Consider the following 17,277-nt stretch of genomic DNA (forward strand, 5'->3'; position numbering starts at 1 on the left):
TACTCATCTTACGATCTTCATATTTGGAGCATATAACATATATCTTTAAAAATGTATTCGAAAAATACTTTTCAACATTTAAATTTACATTTTTTTCAATACATAATACCATGTCATTAAGCTATGATTTACATTTTCTCTTACATTTATCTCTGGTCTAACACAGATAAAGGTTAGTTGTTTTCCCCCCATTGCTTCCAAACGTGTTTTATTATCAAAATAAACATGTTGCGGTATCTTTAATTAACAATATGTATGTACAGATACCTTACATGACGTAACATGCCTCACCATTAATCAACTATATATTTCTTTGTATTGTTTTATATGTGGAATGATGTGCATTTTACCGGTGTTCCTGAATGAAGCATATCATACCTTCTTGTCTCAAATATTTTTTTTATTATTAACCCATTTATGCCTAGTGGACTCTCTCATCCTTCTAAATTGGATCAATTTATTTCCAAAATTAGGGATGTTAAGTATATTTATTTCTATATTTAGTATATTTTTACGGCAATTCCTTTAAGCAAACAGCGCAGACCCAGTTGAGACGCCGCATCATGCAGCATCTCATCTGGGTCTACGCTGTTTGTCAAAACCTTTTTCCTAGACGCTAGGCATAAATGGGTTAAATGTTAATCTAAATGTAGACTACGTTTCGAATATGTAGTAACTAGTTTTTATTCTAAATTACTTATGTACTTCTATACTTCACGTATTTTTAAAATATATTACTGTGCGCACTTGCGATTTTATTACATCTAACAATATATTCTCTGTTTACAGTTGCCAGACCTTACGAGCGCTAGAACGAGCATGAATAGTGCCAAGAATGCTAATTTGACACAATCAATAGCGGAGGCAAGTTTGTTTTCTATATATATATGTCTAAGTATCTTATTATTAAAACTAATATCATTTTATTTCATTTTTTGAAAATAGTGTAATGGTATACGTAATGGTTCATTATTTAAAAAAATACCTACATTTAAAATAAGTAAAAATGTCAATGGGGAAAATATTGTATCACGTGTCTATGCTAGCATCACGTGGATGGTTATGAAGGCAATGATTTGATCTAGCAACGCTGGTTCCAGTAGAATTTTTGCGCGGAAGTTGAAATTGTATGTTAAATAATTTGTGTTTGTGATTAAATAAAATAATGTTACCATCGTGCAAGTGGTAAGGATAATACAAAACTGATTAAGTATCAGCGACTCTGTTTAAAAAAATTGTGTTCATTATAAATTATGATATCAACATGTGCTGTTGTAAACATTTCAGGCTGAGGCTGAGTTAGATAATATTCCGCAGACAGTAAAGAATGAATCGAACTCGACAGTGGCAGGTACTATAATGTCGACATCAAAGACTCAAGTTCGCATTAATAATTCTTAATTAGTCTGCTGATACACTTTCAATAAGAAATGTATACGAACATTCATATTTCTGCTTACATCATTTGTCCTCTTTATTCTTACTATTGCCGGAGAGTTGAACGTGCTTGGTATGCTTTTAATCACATGTAATTAGTGAACTCATCACTTTAACTTTAAGGAACCTTTTTACAGATTTTGGCAGATATTGAAGTTTGCCATTTAATGCTTTATACAGATACATGTAAACATTGGATCTAAAAACCTTCAGTCAAAACAAGAATGAAATTATAGAAAGAAAAAAATAACTGGGCTAGCACCACTAACCCCTGGAGTAAAGTTGGCAATACTATACGTAACTTACCTTCATTTATGATGACACATGTATGATGTTGTTTTTAGACATGAAAACGAGTATCGGCGATCTCAGTGAAGAACTAGACGACATTCAATCTCAAATGGAGAACTTCCAGGTGAGAAAAAAAGAACAAGAAACAATTCCTTTTACCCCATAGATAAGTTTTTTACGCATGTGTTGTCCCTTATAAATTTCAATTTAATTCAAAACCTATCTTACTGTATGAAAGTTTTTAAGGCTTCATTCCGAACCCTTAGGTACCGATGAGCAGCAAACAGCATAAAATCTGAACAGACTGCGAGATTATGCTGTTTGCACATATCCATTTTAATTTTGCACCTGAGTGGTTAATGCACACTACTGTTAATTTACAGACGCTGTACATGTACGCACATACTGGAATAAATCATGGAGTCGTTTCAGTATATAACAAGTACAAACAAACACAGTATAATATTCATGCAGATACAGACACAATTAAGCATGCTTCTCGTGTATCAAGGCTCTTGAACCTCAATATTTCGGTGACTACCGATAGAAAGTTCTAGATAAACTATGAGGCCGACCACCGTTGAAGGCTTTCGTGGCACTTATTCGACAATTGTAGTATATGCCGACTCAAAGAGAACGCGACAAGCGTAGGGATGACAATAACTATTAATGGACACGTTTTTACTTGTCTTTCATGATTGGAACAATATAACGCCGACCTATTGGGGTCAAAACTTTAAACATTTACACCATATATAAAAACTCTTCAAAGAAATACGATGCTAAACATTTTGTTTCAAAATATGTTACTTTATATGTATAGATAATTGCATAATCTAAGATGGAGCATTCTTTCATTTAAGTTGAGCGGTCCAAATGCTTCCATTGACATTGATTCGTATTTAAACCCTTTGGATGAGTACATCGAGCTGTTAACGAAATACGACAAATACAGGTAAATATGTATACTTTCACAGGGTAGTATGTACGCAATTGTTTCCCTGCAATTCAAATAAATGTATAACGTTTTGTGCTCCATAACATACAGATAAACGCATTGAAGACACATCTCGTTTCCGAAATGTAATGACATGGACGATATTTGTATAATTGTTTCCTTGTATGTTTAAACGTTTCATTTGTGTGATAAACATGCCAAAAATGTTCAGATGTAACATTTGTACTTATTGGATAAATATGAGCGACACTTTCGGAAAACCGGTCTTATTGCTTAAATATGAGGCGAGATTTTTCGCCTAGATTGAATTTTTTTTAAAGACTTCCTCAAGCTGAAAATTCAATAAAAGTGGAAAGTGTCGTCCCAGATTAGCCCGGTATTCCCAGACCGAGTCTCATATTTATACATAAGTACATGGAACCCCTCTTAACCGGACATCCCCGGGACCGAGAGAATGTATTATGTGCATTTGTAAAAAATGTAACACTTCATGTCAGGTGGTACGGTGGGATAGGACTGGCATCGGTTGTCGCTCTTGTGGTTGTCTTCTGTGTGTTAGGAATAGTGTTTGGTTGCCTTGGATCCGATACTAAAACACCACCGTACGAGAGAGGATGCATGAGTCGATGCGGTGGATGCTTTCTGATGACGTAAGTATCAAATACAACTGCAACAATGTGGTCGTCTGTAACAGCCGCGTCTACACCACCACCATCACCACCACCATCACAACCACCGCCACCCCTTACTACAGATACTTCATTTTCTCCTGTAATTGATTGCTATACAACCGGAGTTCAATGTTCAACCATATTTAAATTGTCGCTGCCGTTATTGCAGGGCGGCGGCGTTAATCATGATATTCTCGGCGTTGCTCATGCTATTAACGTTCCCGACGTTCATGCTCGGGGCACCCATACAGGAGGTTCTGTGTGAACCATTGACCGACATGGATAAACTTGCAAAAGTAAGCACTAAAATGTTTGTTTATTTGAGAGATTATCATATGCATTCTTCATCTACCGTGTAATGCAGCGATAGCTATGCTTGTCATTCTTCTCTTTATGAAAGCATTACCATCGGTGTCGTTATTCGTGTTGCATTTTTTTTAATTTATTTAATGTCTTTTTATTGAAAGAAGACACGAAAAATGCTACAGGCCCAGCATATCGATATGTACACATCGGTAATAATGTTTCAAAATAAATGTGTGCGTGTTAGTGATTGTTGTGCTTAAAAAGAATGCTATCATAAGATCTGCAATTGTTATCTCACATGATATAATATTCAAATAGATTATATATTCTAACAACTATGCACTTAGTAAAAAAAGGGAAAAACATAAATTATTGAAATAATTGTGTATGAATTAGAAGGTTGTATCAGATTTTTTACCTATGCTGGTATAGTACTTACTAGTATTGTTTCACTGTTTCGGGACAAACAGTTGCACACTGTATGATACAAGCACAGGGCCCGTATTCACCAACCGATTCTTAGACTTAAGAATAAAGCATAGACTTAGAACCAAGAAAAATGTGTTCAGTGTTTGAATATATACAGGCCGCCACTGGTAATTATGTCATTAACAAAATGTTCTATATGAAGAATAATATAGATAGAGATGTTTACTGCAGAGTTTGACTCAAAATTAAAGAAATTATTGAATATTCTAATTTAAAGAATTTTCTTTATTCTTAGACTTAAGTCAAAGAATTGTTTGGTGAATATGGGCCCAGGGCATTTTTAATTTGTAATTTTCTAAATCCAATATCTACATTTTACATTGAATATCATTTTTTTCCTGAAATGTGTTGTAGTACGAAAAGATGTACAGTGACTCTCAAGTAGGCGAGGGAAACTATACCTTTGGAAAAATGATTCTTAACAACGCTACCATCAACCTTACGCTTAATGGTATTCTCAGGTAAGATATTAGTGATCTCAGGTAAGATATTAGTGATCTCAGGTAAGATATTAGTGATCTCAGGTAAGATATTAGTGATCTCAGGTAATATATTAGTGATCTCAGGTAAGATATAAGTGATCTCATGTAAGATATTAGTGATCTCAGGTAAGATATTAGTGATCTCAGGTAAGATATTAGTGATCCCAGGTAAGATATTTGTGATCTCAGGTAAGATATTAGTGATCTCAGGTAAGAAATTAATACTCTCATGTAACATAACAGTATTCTCATGTAAGATAACAGTATTCTCATGTAAGACATCAGTGCTCTCAGGTGAGAAATTAATACTCTCATGTGAAATAACAGTATTCTCATGTAAGACATCAGTATTCTCATGCAAGATATCAGTGCTCTTAGGTAAGAAATTAATACTCTCATGTAACATAACAGTATTCTCATGTAAGATAACAGTATTCTCATGTAAGACATCAGTGCTCTCAGGTGAGAAATTAATACTCTCATGTCAAATAACAGTATTCTCATGTAAGATAACAGTATTCTCATGTAAGACATCAGTATTTTCATGTAAGATATCAGTGCTCTCAGGTGAGATGTTTTTGCTTTCAGGTACGAAATTAGTATTCCCATTTAAGATGTCAGTATTCTCATGTAAGACATCAGTATTCTCATGTAATGCATCAGTGCTCTCAGGTGAGATGTTATTGCTCTCAGGTAAGAAATTAATATTCTCATGTAAGATGTCAGTAGTCTTATGTAAGACATCAGTATTCTCATGTAAGGCATCAGTATTCTCATGTAAGGCATCAGTATTCTCATGTAAGGCATCAGTGCTCTCAGGTGAGATGTTATTGCTCTAAGGTAAGAAATTAATACTCTCATGTAAGATATCAGTATTCTCATGTAAGACATCAGTATTCTCATGTAAGACATCAGTATTCTCATGTAAAATATCAGTATTCTCATGTAAGATACCAGTATTCTCATGTAAGATATCAGTCAGTATTCTCATGTAAGACATCAGTATTCCCATCTGAAAATACCAGTGCTCCCAGGTACGATTTAATGCTGAATGATATATCATTGATATTTTTCGTTTCAGTTTTATAACACATGGTGCACAATTCCATTCTTCATATAAAATAATATAAACGCATGATTGTTTCGCAGGAGCTGTAGAAACGGTGCCTCGGCATTCAATGCCTTTCAGCTGGGTATGCTAATCGACATCGACGATAAGCTAAACTATTCGAAGGTGAGTTCATGTCTCGAATGGTAACATCAGTTCAATGTTAAGCCAGGTCTGCAAAAATCAATCGTTTAATTAAAAAAAACAACAATTTTTTTAATATCTTCAATGTTTTCTTCAGCAGGTTGCATCACTCATATGTGGCATTTAACCCTTTACCACGTAGATATGTATTTAATCCTTTAGCGCTTAGAAACGTATTTTTGACGCATTTGTAGTCAATCAGAAATTTAGAATTAACTTTAGACCTTTTTTTCTAGATTCAAATTGTAAAGGCTTCATTTCCAACCCTTAGATGCTGATGTGTAGCAAACAGCATAAAACCTGAACAGACTGCGAGTTATTCGCATGCTGTTTTGGTTTTAAGTTGTTTGCACATAGCAATTTTCACGTTGCTTCTAAGTGGGAAAGGGTACAACTTTTGCCGGTAAATGGTTACATTCCCAAACTTGTAATTGAAGCTGCTCGTATGTCCAAACTTAATGGAAACTCTTGTTCATGTAACCTATATTACTGTTGATTTGTGTGGATTCGATCGATCTTCACAGTCAATCTTTATATTTGTGATTTTAGACTGTCAACATAACTGGCGATATAGACACTATGGTCATCGACATGTCAACTGTACAAGTGTATTCGACTGATATGAAGACCCAGCTTGCCGACTTGAAAGCTGCAGTTGGGGTCAATTTCACACAATTCTTTGAAGAGGTAATATTATACACTTTCACCCGTTACTTCTATGATACGTATTTTGACGCATATGTAGTCCCTTAGAAAGTTACATTTAATTAAATACCTTTATTACTAAATTCACGTTTTAAAGGCTTCATTTCCAACCCTTAGATACTGATGAGCAGCAAACAGCATAACACCTGAACAGACTGCGAGTTACTCGCAGGTTGTTCTGGTTTTATGCTGGTTGCAAAAGCCATTTTCACTTTGCTTCTTATTGGGGAAAGCGTTTAAGGAGCTATTGAAACGTTGTAACGTTATTTAAATGTAATGCTTAACAACAGATTATATAAAAATATACGCATTCAAGTTTTTAGAAAAGGTTCTGAATAGCAGTAAATCATTAAGGATAAATAATTCCGTAGAAGCAATCGCTCCCATTCATAATCCATTGATTTGAATCATCTTCAAAAATCATTTGTACTGTGTACCTAGCTCCTTAGTCAGTTTCAATATATCGCGCAGTATTATTGTGTTTAAATTTATTGAACCCTGAAGAGATATGCTTATGAACCTTACGCAAATGTTCGTAATTATTCAATTACATAAATAATACAACTTGGCAAACCTCTATTTCAGCTCGCAAATAACCCAACATCGGTCGACTTAGATCAAATGGCTACTAGCATAGACACCGCAGCCGGGTCAATACCAGATCCTCATGCAGTAAATGTTTTACAATAATAATTTATTTAATATAAAAATATAACGTGACCTAATAATCTTATACAAAATGTGTCTGCATGTGGATGCTGAGTCCATTTCATATTTCATTGAACAATGTTGCATAATGATGCAAAGTGCATTTCCAACTTCCTTGAACATTGTGAATTTACAGAATCTGTAAATCTGTTTCGGTTATGTAAGCCTGTATTGGATTTGGTATTTTTTCATTAAGACATAAACGCATACTTTTTATTCAAACAACATTGAATATTTCACTTTAAATGTTTACACGTAAGTTTTTTTATTCAAACTAAAGTGAGCGACTACGTGTCATATGTCCACGTAGATAATTAGTTGCACACTGGTATAATAGTAACCATTCTATGCTTAACGACATGCGTTTAACCACATGGATCATCCAACATTTAGTCCGTTAAGTTGGTGCATCGTTCAGAACTCAACACAAGCTAAACATATTTCTGTTCTTGCACAGCACATAAGTTCGATACACAACACAGCATTCAATATATTTTTAATGAAAGCGAACCTTGGGCTGGCTCAGCAAATCAGCACTTCAGACCAGATCTGTGTGTTGCATATAACGTAGTGATATAGTTGCTGACACTTAAGCCATGGTTTTGTTTTTGTTTCTCAGACAAATCTGAGAGCGCAGGCAACTGAACTAAGACGAATTAAAAGCCAGGAGTACGCATATCTTCAAGGGAATGTGGTGAGTATAGAAATGTCTTACTATTACTTGTTTAAGCTCACCTGTGCGCAACGTGAAGAGGAATGGGGTTTTAGGACCATATTTGGTCTATCAGTGTATATGTATTTTTAAAGAATTTAATTTCTCTTTTAACATAAACTTCATTTTGTTATCGCAACCGTGCTTTTTATGTTTATTTCCTGTATTCTATGATGCTTTCCGGAGGAAACTATGTTGAAAGATCAAAGGTTAGGGGTGTGTTTGTTAAGTTACTGGGACTTGTTTGCACTACCGAAGCCATGTTTTCTTAGGGTGCTTGCGTGGAGGTGAAAATGAATGTCTTTCAAGTAACAAGAGATACGTAGTTTATTTTAATTTTCAAAAGAAGAAGTGTACATATTAAACTTGACAGTATGCTTTCACAATTTAAAATAACGGATGTCAGGAACAAATCCTTACAGGTTGGTCGTTTTATATTGGGGCCTTACGGAACTGAATTTATTTTAAAAACTCACTTCGAATGCTAGCCATAGCGCTTTGCATCATGCGTTAACTTCTCTTTCATACGGCATCTCCCCCTAAACCGCTTGGTAGATCTTTACGTTACTTCAAATGAAGTATCCTTCAATTCTTCAAAGTATGCAGGTGTGGTGAACAATGGCCCAATCCCACTGGCCACATGCATTAAATGAAGTTGTATGTCCCCCACCACTATAGTGGGGGACATTTTGATTTTGCCCTGTCTGTTGGTTGGTTTGTAGGTTGGTTTGTGTGTTTGTTTGTGCAAACTTTAACATTTGCAATAAATTTTGCAATATTGAAGATAGCAACTTCATATTTGGCATGCATGTGTATCTCATAGAGCTGCACATTTTGAGTGAAGAAAGGTCAAGGTCATCCTTCAAGGTCAAAGGTCAAATATATGGGTCAAAATCGCTAATTTAATGTACTCTTTTGCAGTATGGAAGATAGCAGCTTGATATTTGGCATGCATGTGTATCTCATGGAGCTGCACATTATGAGTGGTGAAAGGTCAAGGTCACGGTCATCATTCAATGTCAAAGGTCAAATATATGGGGACATAGTGTTTCACAAACACATCGCTTGTTAAAAATAGTAAATAAATGTATAAACCTTCTGTGAAACCAAACATCTCAGAGATTTGATATTTTGCATTTAGCATCAGATAGAGTTTATCTACTGTCATGTCACAGGCGTCAATAAAGGCTTCTCCCCAACGGTCACGTGTTTTATAAACACTTATACAGTCAATTACAAATAATTTTCTCTCAACCATTAATGGTCAGATGTTTAATATTTTGTATTTGCCACTGTGTTGAAAACTGTGCAGGTCCTACTGGTCACTTCTATAGACGTATATATTGCATAACGTTAACAATCGTCTATAAAACCGCAAGTTCAACATATTAAGTAAGTACCAATCGATAGCAATCTCGTCCAAATATGTTCAAATCATGGTCGTTGGGTCGTCAAAACTGGCCATATCCCAGGAGTGACACGATTTTAAAAGACTTGTATAGTAAATTAATTCGCATCTGAAACTGCATGGGTCAGAGGTTTGATATTGGTTGTGTATATCGTGCAGTGGTCCTCTACGAATGCTGTTCCTCTACGAATGCTGTTCAAAATGATAGAAAGCGGCCACATCCCTTGATCACATGCTTTATACATTTTATACTGACTTATATAAATTCAAAATGCTGCTTTCTAAACAATTTCACAAATACGCGATATATGGCCATCTTCGGCCTGATGTTCCTGTATGCAATCTCACATTTCACAACAAGAATTAAGCGTCTGTTTGATTAAATTTTCAACATATTTAACGCTAACTTTTAAACGAAACGAAATGTCTTATTCTTAATTGACATCTTAATATAAAGACGTTAATATTTCGATATACTAAAAAACCTCTTTTTTTATTAAATATTGCAGACAGCCCTTAATAGCTCAGTCGCAAATATGGAAGCTGCTGTATCGAATATGCCAGTAAGTAAAATCATTTCAATTACGTCACATTACCTGTGGATAGTTCTATAAAGGTCTAAAGCCAATTACGACTGAACTCTTTTGTTTTGAAATAACCGTTAAGTACCTGTAATTTTCTGACATAAAGGACGTGCATTTGCGCGAAACAGAGAAACTGACTTTCATGACTATAAAATTAAGAAATATCACTATATAATGCTTCGAATGTGTGCATTTCTATGAGTTTACCATATCATATTAAATAGACGGATCAATTATGTATAAAATGGAATTGAAACATTTAATTTGGGCCGTGCTCTGTGAAAAAAGGGGTTCAATGCATGTGCGGAAAGTGTCGCCCCAGATTATCCTGTGCAATCTGCACAGACTAATCAGGGGCTACACATACCGCTTTTGTTATATCGTCCGTTTCAAGAAAGTCTCATCTTAGCAAAGATCAAGTTTAGGCGGAAAGTGTCGACACTATACGCACATGCATTTAACCCCCTTTTCACCAAGAATGGCTCATTTATATGATTTTTTTAGACGCAGATTGACAAGATCGACACGGGTCTGAACTTCACACAAGAGTACATATCCAAGAACGTCAGTACGTTTGTAAAAAGTGTAAGTATCAATTTGAAAACTAATTCAATAATGAAAATATTTTATGTGGATAAACGGTCACAGACGTTAGATGTTTATATAGAATACTGTACACATCAAGGACGAGAAAAATTAGATTGACGCTTGCGAAGTGTAAATGTTCGACACACCTTTTAATCTACGCATGTTGTTTTTGCTTGTTGACATGTCTTACTCGATAACCTAAACTGTATAGTTATAACATCATTGTTGTTTATGTAGTTTTTATATTCAAGTAAAAAGCGAAACAAACATCTACCTGCCTATATAAGTCATTAGAAGATATTTGCAGTTTGCTTAAATATTTCATGTTGAGCATTTGTATACCAAATTTATCATGCATATGAATCGTTCTAAAAAACAAAACTGCTAAGGTAACGTTCATTAGAAATATATCAATCTTGCGCCAACCTGATATGGACATATAATTTGATACTTTAAAGTGTGTATGTCTTTGCTTTTAGCAACTGCGAGTGTTTGCAGACAGAGTTGTTAACGTCATTGATTCCTTTGTCGATTTCACAGACGACGCTGTAAGTGTTTTATATATTCACAAACTATGAACACATAGTCTTTATCGCCATGATATGTACATATATTTGGTTCATACAGATTCATAGTGAAAGCAGTTGTGTCATTCATTCATCGATAAATTTAATTTAATCTTTGTTCTTTACAATATTTATTACAAGTAATTGTAATTGCAAAATGTATTGCGTATTTCCGTTATTTCATTTTAGGTGAAAAACAAACTAGGAAAATGTGAACCAGTGTGGAACGTTTACAATTCTCTCATAGTGTACACAGTTTGCTATAACTTCATGGATTGTTTTGTAAGTATATGATTATTACAACGTTGAGCAATCAATGTGACCTTCACTGAAACATAATAAACAAGATTTGTGTTTGTCAGAAACACTATGTCCCCTACTGCGCCGCTTTGAAGCTATATATTTGACCGTTGACCTTGAAGGATGACCTTGACCTTTACCTTTCACCACTCAAAATGTGCAGCTCCATGAGATACACATGCATGCCAAATATGAAGTTGCTATCTTTAATATTGCAAAAGTTATGGCAAAATGTTAAAGTTGGAGCAAACAAAAACACAAACAAACAAACCAACCAACCAACCAACAGACACGACAAAAACAATATGTCGTTCACTATAGTGGTGGGGGACATATAAATCGTCATATTTCTCGCCAAGTTATTTATAATCGTCATATTTGTTTATATAGTGTAAAGTTAAATATTATATATTATATGAGGCGGTGTCAACATACTTTGCCGACACTGCTAACACGAGCATTTTACATTAAAAAAACATTTAAATATTCAGAACGGGTTCTGGTTTTCGCTCGGCTGGGCAGTGTTCTTCTTCCTCTTCGGCTTGATATTCTCCGTTAAGACGGCGAAGTACTTCCTGCGAATGGACAAATGTGAGGAGGACTTGACAGAGGAGGATGAGGAGTTCGATTATGCTAACGGCCACACAGGGAAAGAACCCGTCGTCCAACCATGGTAAACTTAGTTTATGAAACAAACCATGTTATTTTTATATAATTTCATTTAAGTTTTTAGTGGTATTTGTGCCAAAAAAAGGATCAGTACTTTACTTCGGACGTTCGTAAGTTCGGACATTTGAATGTCATGTTCAAAAATGGAATATTCGAATAAATTCGAATAATGAAAAACGAATATTGGAATATCATTTGCAGTATTCTTTCACATCTCTAATTATTGTATTGCTATTTTCAAAGTATGTTTCGGAAATGAATATTAAGTGGATTCAGTTAAATTTGGTTTCACGGAATATATAAATATATGTTTACAGTAAATCAAATGTATACATACATAAACACAAACCTGTTTGCTTTATTTTAGGGAACACCATACACCTGCTAAGGGGAAATTCTGGCAAAAGTATGCATCACTATATTTACACATACTGTTAAATTTTGATGGCGTTTATTGAACAAATAATGTTAAATTAATACTTACTTGTCATTATAAGTACTTACTACACAATCTAAGCAAGATGCTGACAGTTTTTGCGGTGATCATTTTTTAACCGGTTTATATCTATCAAATAATCCTGATAGCACTATGAATCTTTAAGTATAAATGATATCCTTGTTCATGATATGTTAACTTATATACGTATTGATTTCCCACACGTCTGTTTGCTTTTTCAGAAGAAATAAAGTCCAGCACTATGACAGTAATTGGTAGGCCGGTAATATCGTATGGGTCCTGTAGACATGTGTAGTATTCTGTCGTCTGATACATCTGTTATGTCGTCTGGTGCATGTGTCTTGCCTTCTTGTGGTACACTCTAGAACGGTGTTGTTGTATTTGAAGTAATGCTTCTATTGGCAGTTTTGCGAGGTGTTATATGCCTTGGTCATTTAATGGCATTTTGATTTTGCTCGCCTCTGAATATGGGACAGAGGAGCTTTATATTGAAATGAACAATAATGTATAATGTTAACTACTGAAATTTTATAATTTAGCATTTTTTTGTTTAATGCCGTTTGTTTATACAAATGTGAGTAATGTTGATACTTGTTTAGTTAAAATATGTTACAGACGATGGGCAATTTTAGCTCTTTCATTAACTGTCACTATGTACTAAACAATTAACTGTGATAAATTTTGTTTCTGACTGTATCCTGCAAACGTCAGTATAGTGTTTTTGTAGATAGCTTGTATTTCAATTAAGGAGACGATATACATTTTCAATTTTGTTTATTTCGAATTGACGGGCATGTTTTAATTTATCATAATTATATGTTTTGTATTGGCTTTTCGTTTTGCATGTACATATTAAACTTGCACATTGACAAGAACATTGAACTATTTGTATTGATCTGTCTAAGAACAGACAAATACAAATAAAATATTTTTTACATGTTCAACACTTACCTGCGTTTTATTTTATACATAACGCAACCGTCACAAAAATAGATGTTACATGCATCCACGTGTCTTTTTTGCCGTGCTATATTATTAACAGCTATATTAAGTTACACTTTTCTGTACAATAACTTAACTATGTTTTTGATGTATTTTTTATTTCATTTATGTCTCACATGACACTCTCTGGTATATGCCAAACTGACATTCCCCTTCTATTATTCGTATGTTTGTTATACTTTAAATTACCTTCTAGAAGTGACACGGTGTTGTACATGTTTAATTATGTTTTATTAAACCCGTTATATGTTAATAAAGTTTATGAGCTACTTAAAAGTATGTCTCGACAGAAAAAGCCACTCGGATTACCAAACAACTCACACATGATGTTTATGTTGTATTAGTTTTCAAAAATTATTTTAAAATTGCATATTATTTGCATTTTAACGTCACCAACATCTATTTAAATCTTATTCATGAGGTTATTCCTAAAACGTACGATTAATTTTACTTAAAGCAACAATCGCAAGCTGTTAGTAAGAAACTGTATTTAATATCCCATCCCGAAGACCTGTTATTAACAACTCTTGGAAAACACCCTTTATTTGAATAATACATTAGATACTAACTTTAAAAATAGTCTCCCGTTTCCTCATTTCCTTAATTTTCTCTACGTTTCTGATTCTGAAATGTACAGTAGATTTTTGTCTACTTATTATAACATTTATTTTGATGTGTTTCGTACTTAGCAATTTTCATATATATAATTTTGTTCTTTCGTTAAGATTGTTTGCTACTTGATTTAAGATTTTGTAATTGTTGTATTGTATTTGCATTTGAAAGTGGTAAATGTTCACTTTAATCATGTATAATCAAATTACAAAAAAGACCGTGCGTTTTGCATTCAACGCAACAATTTTTCAGTCCCGATACTCAACATTCAAGTAACATCGTACCACGATCGTTGCCTCCATTACTGATTTTGCCCCCAATCGTTCAAACCATTCGGAAGGGAGATGGCTCACGTCATCCAACTCCGGATATGTTAGATTCGGACATCAATGTCATTCTTGGTCAACCAAAATCACCGCCGCCGATTTTCCCATTCGACGATTCCAACTATGATCGATATGCAGGCCTGCCCAACAGCTTGAAGCCATTGTTTGTACACCTACCTTCTGAACCAGGCAATCCGCTTGCTCCACCGACGTACGCGGTCAAGACTGACCACACTGGCCACATTACCAGCAATTCTGCCAATCAGAGGACCCAGTCGATGGTCAACCTCCGCACTGAGCCAAATAATGAAAATTTCATAAGACGTTCACTCATTGACGTTCGGAATGCCCCTGTTACCATGGACACAGTTACTCCCCCACCTGCTTACGAAGGTAGGAACACGCCCGAGGAACAATCACCATATGCTGAGGAGAAAGAAGATGACAAAGAGGGTGATGAAGGTACAAATGTGATCAATGAAAATTAAGGAAAACGGATTATAGTTTAACATACTTGCATTAGACTTAGAACGCATTAACGTTTCTTAAAATGTGTATGTGTATTTTTTCTCATATTAAACAAGGAAATTGTGTGATACCATAATGTGCACTAGTTCTCATTTTTAATCCGTCCATTTTTATATACGCGGATTTATGTTATACGTATAGTACTGTTTTATTAGCTTATAATTGATCATTTGAATATTTGTACTTATATGCAAACTTATCTGACTTCTGTACAGGCATAATACGTGTGTATGTATTTCATTATAATTTTATTTGTTGGCATAATGTCGTATTTTTATTAAAAAATAACAAAATTAGGTAAAAAAGTTTAAATATGATGAACACTTCTCAATAAATATATTCCGTCAATACTAATACATGAACGTTTAAAATGAATGCTTAATAAAAAAAATGTCTCACTAATCCTTAATAAGCAATTTTTACGAACGTGATTAGAAAGATATTGTCATTAGCAATTATCACTTATGCCAGTTAGTTTTTTTTACAGTTTATAGATAAATATCAGCGAATTAAAACTGATAATTCACTGTTTCAAACGTTGAAAATTAACAGTGAAATATATCGATAATTTTTAGTGTTTTACTGTGAAATAACGTCGTTTTCACGACGTTACGGCGTCATTATTTAAGCAAAAATTAAAAAATCATTTATTTACATAAAATACAAAAATAAAAATTTGTATTTAGTGGAATATCGAATTTAATGCACTCTTGGTCATGGAAAAAATATATTTCTATGATCACTCTCTATACCCTCTTTATATCCTGTACAATAAATGTTAATTTTTTTGCGTAAAATGTATCATGAACATGTTTAATATTTCGATGACTCCTTTTATTGCCCATACATAAATTTTCGGTTATCATCTTATATTTGTGTGTACAAGTTTGAGTTTGATTTGTTTCCTGTTTCTATAACGTTTCATATTTTAATTAAACCATTGCAGGTCCAATGGCTGTATGCTATGTTCTTAAATTATGTGTTGCATTTTGTATTGATTTAATTAAGTTTGTTATGAGTGTTTCATGAATAAATGAATAATCGCATAATTATAATAGTTTAATTCCTTTCTTTCCTTATCGAATTAAAATATGAGTACATTTATAAAAACCGAATACAAACGCATTAATCCTTTCCTGTAATGGGAAGATGAGCTTCAACATTCATGATTTGTGGAAAAATATTAAGACTTCAAATGATCAGAAACCCACTTCGTCTCTCTAGTAGAATGCAATAAAAATTGAGCGCATAACAACGGTCACTTATATATGGGCCATGCTCTGTGAAAAAGGGGTTTACTGCATGTGCGTAAATTGTCGTCCCAGATTAGCCTGTGCAGTCCACACAGGCTAATCAGGGACGACACTTTCCGATGTTATGTTTTTTGTTTTAAGAAAGTTTCTTCTAAGCAAAACTAAAGTTTAGGCGAAATGTGTCGTCTGATTAGCCTGTGCAGACTGCACAGGCTAATCTGGGACGGCACTTTAAGCACATGCATTAAACCCCTTTTTCACAGAGAACGGCTCATACATTTTAAGCGTAAACCTCTCCATTATAGCCCGAAATAATCCGTGTCCGTCAAAGCAAAACAGCTTTGAAATATGCGAACTAAAAACAATAACTAATGCTAATTTGGAGTTTTCATTTATTGCCTTTATAGTAAATACGATAAAGAAGTATTTATTGGCCAACTAGAATTCACAGAATCAGTTACAGAAAGAGACTGATTTTGGTGTCGCATCAGTAGGCGACATTCCACAGTTACTAATGTCGACGGGGGCGTGTCGTGTATCAGTAATAAGAATTGACGCATGTTGGCACGTAATTGTTATCCCTGCCAAATGCGGAGGGATATATAATTGGCGTTGTTCGTCCGTTCGTCTGTCACAAACATTGCCAGGCTGTATCTCGGAAACTTCATAAGATTTAAAAATGAAAAACAAACGATAAAGTGAACCTACAAAGGTTACGTTTACCTGCATAACTTAGGTAAACGTTCCAAGTTGTCAAGGCATGAAGATCGACCATTCGCTGTTTTAAACGTGTGGTGTTCAAAAAGTTCTTATATTAAAAGTTCAAATAATGATTATATATAAACAAGCCATATGCAACCCCTAAACAGGGCTTTGAACTAGTGGCCCCAATTTTAATAAGGGTCATCTGCTGTCAAAGGCCTATGCACATGTGAAGTATCAAGCCAATCGGTTAATTCGTTGAGTTATTGAT

General features: G+C 34.3%; 1 protein-coding gene across 1 annotated transcript in view; it reads left to right on the forward strand.

Moving 5' to 3' along the window:
- The window catches only part of LOC127839833 (prominin-1-A-like), a 34,101-nt gene extending 18,014 nt beyond the window's left edge, over window positions 1-16,087 (forward strand). Inside the window, exons 9-27 of the mRNA XM_052368222.1 lie at window positions 790-864; window positions 1,288-1,351; window positions 1,782-1,852; window positions 2,592-2,683; window positions 3,184-3,336; window positions 3,527-3,653; window positions 4,507-4,613; window positions 5,784-5,868; window positions 6,436-6,573; window positions 7,177-7,263; window positions 7,919-7,993; window positions 9,929-9,982; window positions 10,508-10,588; window positions 11,071-11,139; window positions 11,347-11,439; window positions 11,949-12,130; window positions 12,494-12,532; window positions 12,805-12,837; window positions 14,450-16,087. Of these exons, the coding sequence (XP_052224182.1) occupies window positions 790-864; window positions 1,288-1,351; window positions 1,782-1,852; window positions 2,592-2,683; window positions 3,184-3,336; window positions 3,527-3,653; window positions 4,507-4,613; window positions 5,784-5,868; window positions 6,436-6,573; window positions 7,177-7,263; window positions 7,919-7,993; window positions 9,929-9,982; window positions 10,508-10,588; window positions 11,071-11,139; window positions 11,347-11,439; window positions 11,949-12,130; window positions 12,494-12,532; window positions 12,805-12,837; window positions 14,450-15,011 (2,187 nt within the window). The 3' untranslated portion in view covers window positions 15,012-16,087. The remainder of the gene's footprint in view (window positions 1-789; window positions 865-1,287; window positions 1,352-1,781; window positions 1,853-2,591; window positions 2,684-3,183; window positions 3,337-3,526; window positions 3,654-4,506; window positions 4,614-5,783; window positions 5,869-6,435; window positions 6,574-7,176; window positions 7,264-7,918; window positions 7,994-9,928; window positions 9,983-10,507; window positions 10,589-11,070; window positions 11,140-11,346; window positions 11,440-11,948; window positions 12,131-12,493; window positions 12,533-12,804; window positions 12,838-14,449) is intronic.
- The last annotated feature ends 1,190 nt before the right edge of the window (window positions 16,088-17,277 follow it).

This window comes from Dreissena polymorpha, chromosome 7 (assembly GCF_020536995.1).
Source record: "Dreissena polymorpha isolate Duluth1 chromosome 7, UMN_Dpol_1.0, whole genome shotgun sequence".
NCBI classification, from domain to species: Eukaryota; Metazoa; Mollusca; class Bivalvia; order Myida; family Dreissenidae; genus Dreissena; species Dreissena polymorpha.